The 12,818-nt window shown below is 39.8% G+C and overlaps 1 protein-coding gene across 4 annotated transcripts in view; it reads right to left on the reverse strand.

The window, feature by feature from the left end:
* The window catches only part of lrrc45 (leucine rich repeat containing 45), a 74,816-nt gene that overhangs the window by 7,561 nt on the left and 54,437 nt on the right, over nucleotides 1-12,818 (reverse strand). For all 4 annotated transcript variants that reach the window (XM_041217171.1, XM_041217170.1, XM_041217172.1 and 1 more), the window contains 3 exons: nucleotides 11,847-11,939; nucleotides 9,925-10,017; nucleotides 6,639-6,812 (listed from right to left, as the gene is read on the reverse strand). In XM_041217171.1, coding sequence (XP_041073105.1) covers nucleotides 6,639-6,812; nucleotides 9,925-10,017; nucleotides 11,847-11,939 — 360 coding nt within the window. The remainder of the gene's footprint in view (nucleotides 1-6,638; nucleotides 6,813-9,924; nucleotides 10,018-11,846; nucleotides 11,940-12,818) is intronic.

Here is a 12,818-nt window from a genome sequence, read left to right on the forward strand (position 1 = left end):
ATAGCAAGGGACTTAGAAAAAAATCAAGATAATCAGGTTGCATCAACATGGTTTTGTGAAGGAGAAATCCTGTTCAACCAATTCATTGGAGTTCTTTGAAGAACTAACATGTGCTGCAGATAAGCAGTGGATGTACTGTATTTGGATTTCAAGAAGGCATTTGATAAGGTGCCAGATCAAAGGTTATTGCATAAAATAAAAGCTCATAGTGTAGGGGATAACATTTTGGCATGGATAGAAGATTGGCTAGCCAACAGTAAACAGTAGACGTAAATGGGTCATTTTCTGGTTGGCAAGATGCAACAAATGGTGTGCTACAGGAATCAGTGCTTGGGCCTCAACTTTTTGCAATATATATAAATGACTTGGATGAAGGAACCAAAGGTATAGTTGCTAAATTTGCCAATATTACAAAGATTGGTAGGAAAGCTAGCTGTGAAGAGGACGTAAGGAGGCTTTAGAGGGATATGGATAGGTTAAGTAAGTGGGCAAAGATCTGGCAGCTGGAGTATAATGTGGGAAATGTGAAATTGTCCATTTTGGCAGGAAAAATAAAAAAATGCATATTATCTAAATGGCGAGGGATTGCAGAACTCAGATGCAGAGAGATCTGGGTGTTGTCATGACAGCGGATCACAGCCCTAAATTACTTACGGGCATATTGAACTTTTTAAAGGAAGACATACAAGCAAAAGCTGGCTGAGAATGTCAAGTAACCACTTTCTGGAAAACTCTTTTGTGCATTATACTTGAACGACTAGTTCAGTGAGAACATGGGAGTATCACACCTAAAAAGTTATCAAGGCCCACTTCAGACAGAGACACCTGAAAGGAAGAGATGCAATGCAAAAGAATGAATTTTAATCTCCTGTGGATGAGGAGACTGATTACCACATCTCAGCAGAAACCATCGCCTGTTGAGTTCTATCTCAGAATGTGGAAATGATCTGAGCTGAAAGGAAGCAGATTCTGGCTGAAAGACATGTTTGTTTTTCTCCTTTCAGGAATACAGAAGGAATGGGTTAAAAAGCCAGCTGCAAACCAGATCTGGGTGCTATAGTTCTCATATGCTAGTGTGTGGGCTGAGGGGGTTATAGCAGAAGAACATCAACTAGACATGCCTGCAGTTTGCAGGTAAAAGTCACTCTCCCTCTGTTGCTAGAGGCATGTCAGCAAAGCCACAGACAAAAAAAGAAATAGGACAGCTCCTTCAGCTAACCTGCAGAACCAAGTGCCTGCAAACCAACTGCTCAACTGCCAAAGTCAGCTCTACTGAAATCACCCAATGTAACGGCTGCAACGGTTCGCCATATACTCCTCACAGACAAGCCAAAGACTGATTCGTTTATCTTTCTTAGCTTTCATTTTTGGACTCAACTTATCATTTTTGATCTGCGTGTACATGGGTTGCATTTTTATTATTTTTTTCTCGGGTTTTTACTAACTAATAAACTTACTCTTTCTTTGACTTAAGAAAGCCTGGTTAAATTGGCTCCTTCTAAAACGTAAATACATTTGGACTGGCAAAGGGTATCCACGAGAGAAGGGATCCATTTTAAATTAACCTTATTGCGGCCAACCGAGCGGGTTGAATAAAGAAGGGCAGCCAGCTCATTCCTCGTCACCTGGGAGCATAACAAAATTGGGGTCCCTTTTGGGAAGTTAACAATTTGGGGTATATCATCTGGGATCATAACAAATTGGGGGACCTCTGCCGGTGATTGGTTGTAACAGTGTCCTCGGGCATAAATCGCGGAAGATTAGTATGCAGGTGCAGCAGGTAATTAGGAAAACTAATAAAATGTTATCATTTATTGTGAGGGAAATTGAATATAAAAGTAGGGAGGTTATGCTTCAGTTATACAGGGCATTGGTGAGACCACATCTGGAGCACTGTGTACAGTATAGGTCTCCTTGTTTAAGAAAGGATATAATTGTATTGGATGCAGTTCAAAGAAGTTTTACTAGGCTTAATACCTGGAATGGTCAGGCTGTCTTATGAGGATAGATTGGAGAGGCTAGGCTTGTTTGCGTTGGAGTTTAGAAGAGTAAGAAGTGACTTGATTGAAACATATAAAGATCCTGAGGGGACTTGATAGGGTGGATGTGGACAGGATGTTTCTTCTTGTGGGAGAATTAGAACCAGAGTCACTGTTTAAACTAAGGGGTTGCCCATTTAGGACAGAGATGGGAAGAGGTGAGTCTTTGGAACCCAGCAGAGAGTCTTTGAACATTAAGACATAGCTACATAGATTCATGATAAGCAAGGGGGAAGGGGTGAAAGGTTACCAGTGGTAGGTGGAAATGTGGATCTGAGGTTAGTCAGATTAGCCATGATCTTTTTGAATGGTAGAGCAGAATGGAGGGGCCAAGTGGCCTACTCCTGCTCCTAATTCGTTCCAGTTTATCTATTACCTTTAGAATCTGAAATATCTCAATTACATCATCTCAAAACCACCCCGATTGCTCAAAATAAAAATTTCCTATATCGATGGTTTTTAAAATCATAGCACAGTGCCAAATCCCATTCCTTAACTGTGCTGCTCTTCTCTGTACATTCTTGAAGGACAGGATGTCTCTTCTCAGTTTTCCATTTTCACATTACACAGATACGGGTTTAAGCTATTTTACCTAAGCCACTCTCAATCTCTCCTCTGGATTGCAGACTATTCCCATTTGTATTATGACTAAAACTGATTAGTTTCATTAGTAAACTTGAAGCATTATTAACATTCCATCCTCAAACTGGAAGTTTACTTGTAAATTTGGTTCAACTCATGTTATGCCCATCTTGGAGTAAGGAGGCTAGTTTTGGGAATTAAACTCACAATGAGCACATGATCAAGGCTGACACCTCAACACAGTACTGAAGGAATGCTACATTGCTGGAGGTGCTTTCAACTCTGATGCTAAACCTGGTCCCCATCTGCCTGCTTAAATGGCACTATCCCATGAAGAGCATGGAGCTTTCCCAAAGTTTTGGCCACTATTGATCCCACAAGTAGCACCATTAAACACAAATTATCTGGCTGGCCATTCATCCATTCAGTTGCTGTTTGCTATGCACAAATTGGTTGCATTGGTTCCTTATGTAACAACATATACTGTACTTCAAAAAAGTAATCCACTGGTTTGTAAAGGACTTTGCATCGTCTAGGGCTGTGGTAACATGCCGTGTAAGTGCAAATTCTTTACATGGAAAGCAATAATGGGCTCAGAATTGTTCTCCAATCTTTTACCATTCTTTACCTGATTTAATCATTTATCCACTTCAACGTTTTTCCCCATCCAATCGATTTATAATTTGTAATCTACATATGGCATTGTGTTAAAGGTTTTATAAAGAGCTGTCTGGTGTTGTAATGGTGCAGTCTAAGCTTCTGTCATTTGAGGTCCCCACAGACAGTTCTAAGTAACGCATAGCTGTTCTTGAAAAATCTGGTTCTAGTTTGTAATTAGCAGTAACTGGAAAGCACTGTATAAGGTAGACTAAAGCCAGATTTTCTGCTCATGTTTGCAGCGGATGAAATAGTGGGTGGGAGTGGAAAGTATCGTGAGATCGCAATAATTGGTTTCACAAGGTCGTAAAACTGGTTTGTGATGGCCTGCTCCACCTGTCAATAACGGGCCACGTTTCCCACCTCCGCATGCCGGGAACCTAATTTCAACACATCAGCATCTCATTATAAGTTCTGCTCGCAAGAATCAGGTCCCCCCCCCATCCCAACCCCCCCCACACTGGATCAGGCCCCCCAACAATGAGCTTGCCAATGTGTTTCACAATGGTGTGCACCTGATGACCTGCACTTTGCTCGGGACTTTGAGGTTTGTTTGCCTACCTTGCTTTGGCAGCACTCGTAGTCATCAGCATCAGGCTTCGCAGGCTTTTAGGGGGGCTCACGGACAAGTCTCTACCTACCAGACAAGCAGTAAGGCGGGGTTGGCTTTTCAAAGACTGCAGGGCTAGGGCTTGCTTGGGGAAGGGGGAGAAGTGGTCTCAGGCAACAGAAGATGCTGCAGGGCGAGGGCTGTACTGGGGTAGGGGGCATCCCAGGGTGTGTAAGGGGGTACATGCTGATTTGTACAAGTGGTCTCAAGATGCTGAGGGCTAAAGAGGCAGTCTCCAAAGAAGATGAGGCCAGATGGAGATGTGAAGGTGTAAGTGAGTGAGTGGTGATGTCCTTGAGCTGGCAAAGAGTGGGATGCCAGTGAATGTGTGATGGGTTTGTGAGCGTGAGAGTTTGGAGTGATGAGATGGTTGACTTACCCTGGCGGCACGGATGAGATAATTCATCCTCTTTCTGCACTGGATGGTGAACCTCTTCCGTACATCAGTGGCATTGACCACCACTGCCACCGCCTCCCAAGCCGGAGAAGCGAGTTTGCTGGGCCACCTGCTGCCTGAGCAGGGCTAGAGGACATCAAGGCAGGCTTCCAAAAGGCATTCCAGTGGCAGGTCACTGAACTATTCTTGGCTTTTGGGGCTCACTGGAGAAATCCTGGGCTGCAAGCATTGAGAACTGCATGCCAGGCTGCAGTTTAGATATGGCACCCGGAGTGAGGAAACGGTGATGCAATGGCATGGCAGGCAATTCAGAGGACGCCTGCCAGCAATATGGCATGTTTCCTCTGGCTGCATAGTTAATGATGCAGGAAGCAGACAATATGGTGCAAAAACTTGCCAGAGTGCCAGTGGGAAGATCGTCATTTTTCATATTCAGTACCTCACTTAGTGCAAGTCAGGGACAATTCTGCCTTAATTTCCTTTCTTTCTTTAAGCATTAGGCAGGGTAAACAAACTCTGCTGAGAGAGCTGAGTAGTTAATCTGCCAACTCAATGAATCTGGTTTCCCTAGCTCCAGTTCAGTTTACTATAAATTCAGGGTTAAGGTGTATCCCAGTCTTAAGGTTTTAAATAGTAAACAAACTGGTGGTATATTTAATAAAATATATAAAAGAGAAATAAATAAGTGAATAATATAATTAAGTAATTAAAACACATTATGGATGGCAGGGCAAGTGATGTGTCAAAGCCACAGCATGTAGGAGCTCCAGAGATGCAGAGGCATCTAGGGGTCTTAGTGCATGAATCACAAAACGTTAATATGCAGGTACAGCAAGTAGTTAGGAAAGCTAATAGAATGTTATCATCTATTGCGAGGAGAATTGAATACAAAAGTTGGGAAGTTATACAGGTTATTGGTAAGACCACATCTGGAATACTGTGTACAGCACTGGTCTCTTTACTGAAGGATGTAAATGCTTTGGAAGCAGTTCAGAGTAGGTTTACTAAACTAATATCTGGAATGGACGGGTTGTCTTATGGGGAAAGGTTGGACAGGCTAGGCTTGTATCCGCTGGAGTCAGAGTAAGAGGTGGCTTGATTGAAACATATAAGATCCAGAGGGGTCTTGACAGGGTGGATGTGGAGAGGATGTTTCCTCTTGTGGGGGAATCTAGTACTAGGGCCACTGTTTAAAAATAAGGGGTTGCCCATTTAGGGCAGAGATAAGGAGGAATTATTTCTCAGATGGTTGAGAATCTTTGCAACTCTCTTCCTCAAAAGGCAGTGGAGACAGAGTCTTTGAATATTTTTAAGGCAGAGCTAGATAAGATTCTTGATAAGCAAGGAGGTGAAAGATTATTGGGGGTAGGCAGGAATGTGGAATTGAGGTTACAATCAGGTCAACCATGATCTTATTGAATGGCAGGGCAGACTTGAAGGGCCGAGTGTCCTACTCCTAATTTGCATGTTCGTATATAGCTTCCACCAGTGGTAGAAAATAGATACTGCAGCATTTAAATTAACATTTAATCCAATCCCTGCATACTCTACATTCTTGAACAGAAGAGGAAAAACAGGGACAAGAATAGTTTTTTTTGACTAGGGGAAGCTCATGCCTCACTTGCAGTAATTCTCTCAAATGATAGTTAATTACATTTTGACCAAGTGCAATATTTTTTCTTTGATACCCAATTTGATCCATTATATCAAACCTCACTCAACTTAAAGGTTTTTCGGGCTGACATCTGTTATATATTTACTTTCCACTAATTTTCATTGTACTACTTTCCAGGCTTGTTTTGAAGTAATAATCTAAGTTTTCCTTTTCTATATAATCTCATCTAATTCAATCAGATTACCCATTTGTACTGTTTCTTTAAGATTTCCTCTTGCTCAACCTTGTTACACTTAAACCCAAAGAATTTTACACCATAAACTGCAGAATTACCAAGTGAGTATTCAGTATGACAAAGCATCCTACATGGGCCCCACTTAGCTAAACATTTAGCCTTGAAAAAACTTCTTGAAAATTGAAACCAGTTATAAGCCTTATTACCAAACATTATATTAATTAAAAACATTTTGTATTTGTTTACGTCACATGAACTGATCTTGTATTAGCTACGAAAGAATAAAATCCAAAGTTTAATGCCGGATACTAAACAGATAGTTCAAGAACTGCACAACTCTAACGTTTTAAATAAGCCCTTTGAAGTAGATGTTCTCAAATTTTAGTTAACCTTAACCTTGCAGGCAAAAAAATCCATCATTCTATAAAAACGTACATAATCTAACTTCATTTCAGCAGCACATTAAGATGCAGTAAATAACAATTAACAAAGACCCACAGTACCTGATTGAGTTCTTCGATGCGACGCCTTAAACCTTCAACCTCAAAAGTAAACTTGTTGTTCTTTGCTTGTAACTCACTGATGGTTTGTTTTTGGATAGTACAACGGTTCTGGGATTCATCACGTGACTGGCCAAGGAGATGAAGTTTCTCTTCCAAGTGGACTAATCGCTCTTGCTAAAATAGAGAAGAGTGGGGAGATGGAAAAAAAATTCAATCACAGTGTTAAACAGGGTGTTACTTAACTTGTTCAGATAAAGTGTGATCAGTCCAGAGTTTCTCATCAGCTTGACATTAGTCAAGAGCAGCGCACCAATTTTGGAATTTAAATCCTGACAGACAACAGAATTAATGTGCAGAATTGTCTGTGTCCTTTGTCTAAATTTGCACACATGCTCAGAGATCTGGGTTTGAGCAAACTTAATGCTTATATAGTAACAGTACATAACTGTAGTTTAAAAATTAAACACTTGGAATTTAGATTGCAGTCAAGTTTTACTCATTACTCAGCCTAAATCTAAGCAATGAGCAGGTTTTCCTCAGTTTTACAGGTACAGCGAAACAATGCAATAAAAAGAATGAACATTCAAACATATTTTTTTTATAAATGATCTGGACTTGGGAATTAAGGAGAAAGCACTGATCTTTGATGGTGACATCAAATGTGAAGGTGGGTATAACAAATAATAACAAGGATTGAGGAAAACTGCAGAAGAACAGAGAGAAGCTAGGAGAAAGGGCAGACAGATGGATAATGCAAATAGTTGTAGGGAAATGTGAAGCAATTAATTTTGAAAACATGGGCCCAGAATCTTTTGATCCCATTTACGCTAGATTCTTTGCAGATCTTCCAGATGGAAACTTATTCAAAATTTATTGCATAACGTATTTGCCTATGCCCAGAATGTCAAAGCCAACATAAAACAGATGGTTAAAAACAGTCGTTCAAGTAAACAAGGGAGGAAGACTTGCATTTACATAGCGCTTTTCACAACTACCAGATATCTCAAAGCACTACACATCCAATGAATCACTTTTGAAGTGTAGTTACTGCTGTAATGTAGGAAATGCGGCAGACAATTTACGCACAGAACATTCCTAAAAACAGTGATGTCAATTAAGGACAGGACACCTGAGGTAATTCCCCTGCTCTTCTTTGAAATAGTGCCATGGGATCTTTTACATCATCTGAGTGGACAGATGAGGTTTAACATCTCATCCAAAAGGTAGCACCTCTAATAACTGAAGTGCAACACTCCCTCAAGAAGCACTAAATCTTATACAAAATTTTAGTCAGGCTGAAGTTAGTGCATTCCATTTTGAGAAGATTATAAAAATAATGGAGAAAAGGTGGAAGTTAGATTAATTAAGATGTTAACAGGGATGGTTGGCTAGTTATGAAGGGGCTGTGGAAGTTGAGGATTAGCAGAAATGAGATGGTTAAGAAGCAATCTCGTTGTGAAAAAATATGATAAGGTAAATGATGATTGTTTCCACTGGTCAGTAAAACAGGAACAAGAGAGCAAGCATTTACTGTAAACATAATAATTAAAAATGGTGAAAAGCGAAATATAATCAAATTCATTTTATCTTTAAATGCTTGGAAAATAAATTCTTCAGAGGATAGTTAGAGTGTTAAATTCTCCACCACAAATTCTCAAGTGAGAATTAAATAGTTGCTCAAGAAACAGGATTAAAAGATACTTGAAGAACAAGCAGATGGTTGGGATTAGAGTCTTGCCTCATTTCTATGCTGTAACATGAATGCAGTTGTAGTTACACTGGAAAAGTCCTTGAATTATAAGAAATGTTAATTACAGTAATTTTGCCCATTTTTACATTGCATTGTTGATGATCTGTAAGCAACCGAAAATGTACAAGTATTAGGAACTAAGACACTTATGGAAACTCTACTTGAAATGGGGATTGGGGTAGATTCTATAAAGATGCCCAAAGGTTAATGTGGGTTTGTGAAGCACTGAGTGCAGCATATGGGTCACCAAACTAACACTTGGTTAATCTTTGGGAATCTGTGCCTAGTCTAGTAATGAGATATTAGATGTAGTGTGGTGTTGCACTACAAACAAAGGCACTGGTATAAACAAAGTCAGTGTTATTGTACAACTACTATCCTATACAAGGCAATTGCAACTTAATTTGTAAAACTTTTACATTCCTACACATCACACATTTCAGTAAACTGGACAGTTGCAGCCCGCAGTATGAGAGTTTGATGAAGTAGTGGTAAAGCATCATCATATTTTAGAAGCATGAGGTAGGAGAAAGGAAAAACCAAGGGAAGGAATCAATCCCACAGCTGTTGATTCTGAAAAACAATGAGGTAAAACAAGAAACTACTTGATAAGTCTGGTGTTACAAGGTTTGCGTCTGTCTTGCTGGTGGGCTCAGTGCCATTGGTCACTCTTACATTTAATGGTCAGGAGCATGCCATACTGTCCAGTGTCTAAATATGCAAGAGTCTAACTCGTGATTTCAACTAGATGTTAATACTTACTTTAGTTGTCACAAAATTCAGACATACAAAATTTACAATGGGTTTTGTCAGCTCTAGTCTTACAATGAACTGCCTAGGGCCTTTGTCTCAGCAGCCAGCTTAATTAACTGACCTTGAAAATGTTAGCTTTCCCTTCTTTTTGTTGCTTTTAACCACCAGCAGGTGAATTGTTCTCAAACTTCTTTCCCATTCACTGATTTCCCTAGTAGGTCAGTCTATAAGATCAGCTATTTCTAACTGTTCAACTCCTGTATGACTGGATTCCAACCAAGCTACCCTGACCAATACTTATGTGGAGGTTATTTGAACACGGACATCGTAAGAGCACCAGGCATGGTGATCACTGAAACATTTAAATTAATTTCCATTGTCTAAAGTATTCTGGTGCTTAGTTTGAATTCTAATCTACATTTCTCAACTCTGCTGTTCCTTGAATTTAACCAAGTGAGAGCCACATTTAATATAATAATGCAATATTTAATCCAAAACATACCTAAACACTTTTTGGGCATAATTGTCAAAAATACTCCAATGTGAAATCTAGATTCAACACAGTGAGGAGGATGGGGATTTGGTGCTGATTTGAAAGAAGATTGGAAAGTTGAAAGGAGCACTGACTCAAAAGCACAAATTGAGGGAAAGAGAGAGGGGAAAATAGGGAAAGAGAAAGAAGGAAAAAGTCAGTGAGAGGAAGAGAAAAATAGAAGGAAAAAAACATTTAGTTTGGAAAAGTCAGTCTGTCTTTGAACACCCCAAGTTTTCCATTTTTATTACCTCCTCCAATCGTATTTGGTTCTTCATTTTTATCAGCTCCTCTTCAGCTTGTGCTCGGTGCGTTACAGCAGCTGCCTTTAATCGGCTCAGCTCCTGTCACAGAACAAACTTTAGGATATTAAGTACAATTTCATAAAACAACTTTTGAATGGATATATCTAGTAACTTTATTATAAAAATTTAATAGTGTCAAGCTCTCACTTTCCTAAAAATGCACTGCAACTCCAAAATCACAAGGGAATGACCAAATATAACTGTTGAATGTTTTTATAAGCAATTCAGGCTTTCCCCAAGTACTTATAATTCACGTTTGCTGTAACAAGTTCTAAAAGTATACAGTTCCTGATCTGAAACTTAGACTCTTCTGCATGAAATTAATGGGACAGAACACCACAGGATTAACAAAGACCTTTTAGAACTACATTATTATCCACCTAACAACTTAAGCAGCCCATTCCAAAAGGTGGTAAACAGCAAACTATGTTAGGTTAATACATATTACAAATTAGATAATTACACACAGGCTGACCACTCATCAGTTTTTAATCAGGTAGAATCCACAAAAGAAAAAAGATCGATTATCACCCTGCAAAATTAAAGATTCACTATGTGCACTTTTGTGCCTGCTTTTTAATCATATTAGCTGCCTGAACCTAACCTTGAGTTCATATGCATTCTATGTATAAGATAAAATGGAAAAAAATTCTATTTTGTAAGGCATGGCAGAGGAAGGAAACGGCTGGCAGTTATGAATGACCCCTAAGCTATGGCCCATTGAAAAATTTGTCAGTTAATGTGCTATGAAGTTGTCATTTGCCTTGTGGCTTGAAATTTGGGTCTCTCTTCCCCGACATGCTGCTTACTTATTTTATGTCGGGTTTTATTTTATCATCACTCTTTAAAAAACACAATGAGCATGCATCTATTTGAATTAGTAAGTTTGGAATTGATTAATTAAATGAAAATGTGCTGCCAATTAACAATTGATAATTCAAAGTTGTTTTGCACAGATTTCAAATATTGCCTGCCTTCATTAATTGATATTTATTAATTAGCTGAGCTAGCTTACAGAGTAGGATTTAGATCTGAAGGTTGCCATTTTGCATCTAAACATTTTCAGTCAGATTCAGCCTGCATATAAACCAGTAAAGGAAACTATCAACCAGTGCCATATAAACAGATGGTATACCATTAATACAGTGATAAACCTGACATCAGAGAAGCATTAGTACTGTATTCATGGATTGTAACGGTCATTATTTGGAAAAGAAACCTTCAATGAGCAGAGTTTTGTTTGGACTCACTGGGTTTACAGCATCTTCAGATTCCAACTCCAGTGCTTAAATTTTTAAGTATTAATCCAAGATCTTAATTACCTACAACTTAATGGGGTAGTTTTGCACTGTAAACATATCTTTTGGGAGCTGGGTTGAGAATTTCAATCTCACTTCAATTATGGTCCTTATTCATTTCATAAGTGGTAATCCATGCTTACTTGTTCAATTGAGTGAATCAAATTGGAGAATTTGACTAGTCTACTGTGAATTTTTGGGTTATCAATAAACATAAGACAGACAGACTTGCATTTAAGCAGTTTTCAATGAGATACTTTTAGACCATAAGACCGTAAGACATAGGAGCAGAAATTAGGCCAGTTGGCCCATCAAGTCTGCTCCGCCATTCAATCATGGCTGATAAGTTTCTCAACCCCATTCTCCCGCCTTCTCCCCATAACCTTTGATCCCCTTACCAAACAAGAACCTATCTATCTCGGTCTTAAATACACTCAATGACCTGGCCTCCACAGCCTTCTGTGGTTAAAGAAGTTTCTGTTTTGAACTGTTGTCAATCTTGTAATGTATTATAATAGAAGCTAGTTTCTATTCTACTATCTTGTTTTCCTCTAATTGTGGTTTACTCACTGTTTCCAGTTGAATTCGAATGTTTTCAAGTTTCTGAATTCTGTCTTGCAATGACCGCTCGTTCTCCTGCAGGTGCACATTCATGCAATCCATCTGATCGGATGATGAAAAGATGCAGAACAAAAAAAATAGAATGCTGAATGTTGTCTGATCAGAAATCCTATATTTCAAATATCCTCAGATAGCAGGTTTCACACTGTCATAATCAAACACTTGGGCCAGAATTTCCAGCCCTGCTGACGTCGGGCATCATGGCGGGCGGGGAACAATATGGCAAGAAGGCCAAAAATTACTTTTACGTCGTCATGAAACCAGCTTGCGATCATCCACTTCACCCATTAATGGTGAGCCACATTTCCTGCCGACGCATGTCAGGAACATCATTTTAATACATTTCAATCTAATTATAAGTCCTGCTTGCTGGAATCATCCCCCGCACGTCAAAGTTACCATCCACATCAGCGTGACTTCAGAATGGGATGCTTCACGACTAACTTTAAAAGGCGTGCACCTGGCGACCTGAACTTTGAAAGGAACTCTGAGGTGAGTGCACACAACTTTGCACAGCACTTGCAAGCAATGCCCGTAGGATATCAAGGAAGAGACACCATGCATTTGTTTGGGGGGTCAGGGCACAGGCAAGTTGCTTTTTCCCGGTTGATTTTCAGTGTGATGCTGAGCCAAGGGCTCCAGTGCAGATCAGGGCAGGTGAGGGGCAAGGTGCACAGACTGAAGGAAATACTCAAGCACATGCTGGGAGGGTGGTGAGGGAAGCAGCCATGCACCAGGGAAAGCTTGTCAAAAGTGAGCATTCTTCTGCAGCTGAGACTGTTCAGCTGCAGCTCTACTGACAAGACTGGAGTTGGGCCTCTGAAGCTTTTCTGTCCACTCAAGCAACGCAAAAGCATGCAAGTGCCAACAAATGCTCCAGAACTTTTCACCCCTCGGGCGCAGATTGTAAACTAATGTGCA

The sequence above is a fragment of the Carcharodon carcharias genome, chromosome 22, assembly GCF_017639515.1.
Source record: "Carcharodon carcharias isolate sCarCar2 chromosome 22, sCarCar2.pri, whole genome shotgun sequence".
Lineage (NCBI taxonomy): Eukaryota > Metazoa > Chordata > Chondrichthyes > Lamniformes > Lamnidae > Carcharodon > Carcharodon carcharias.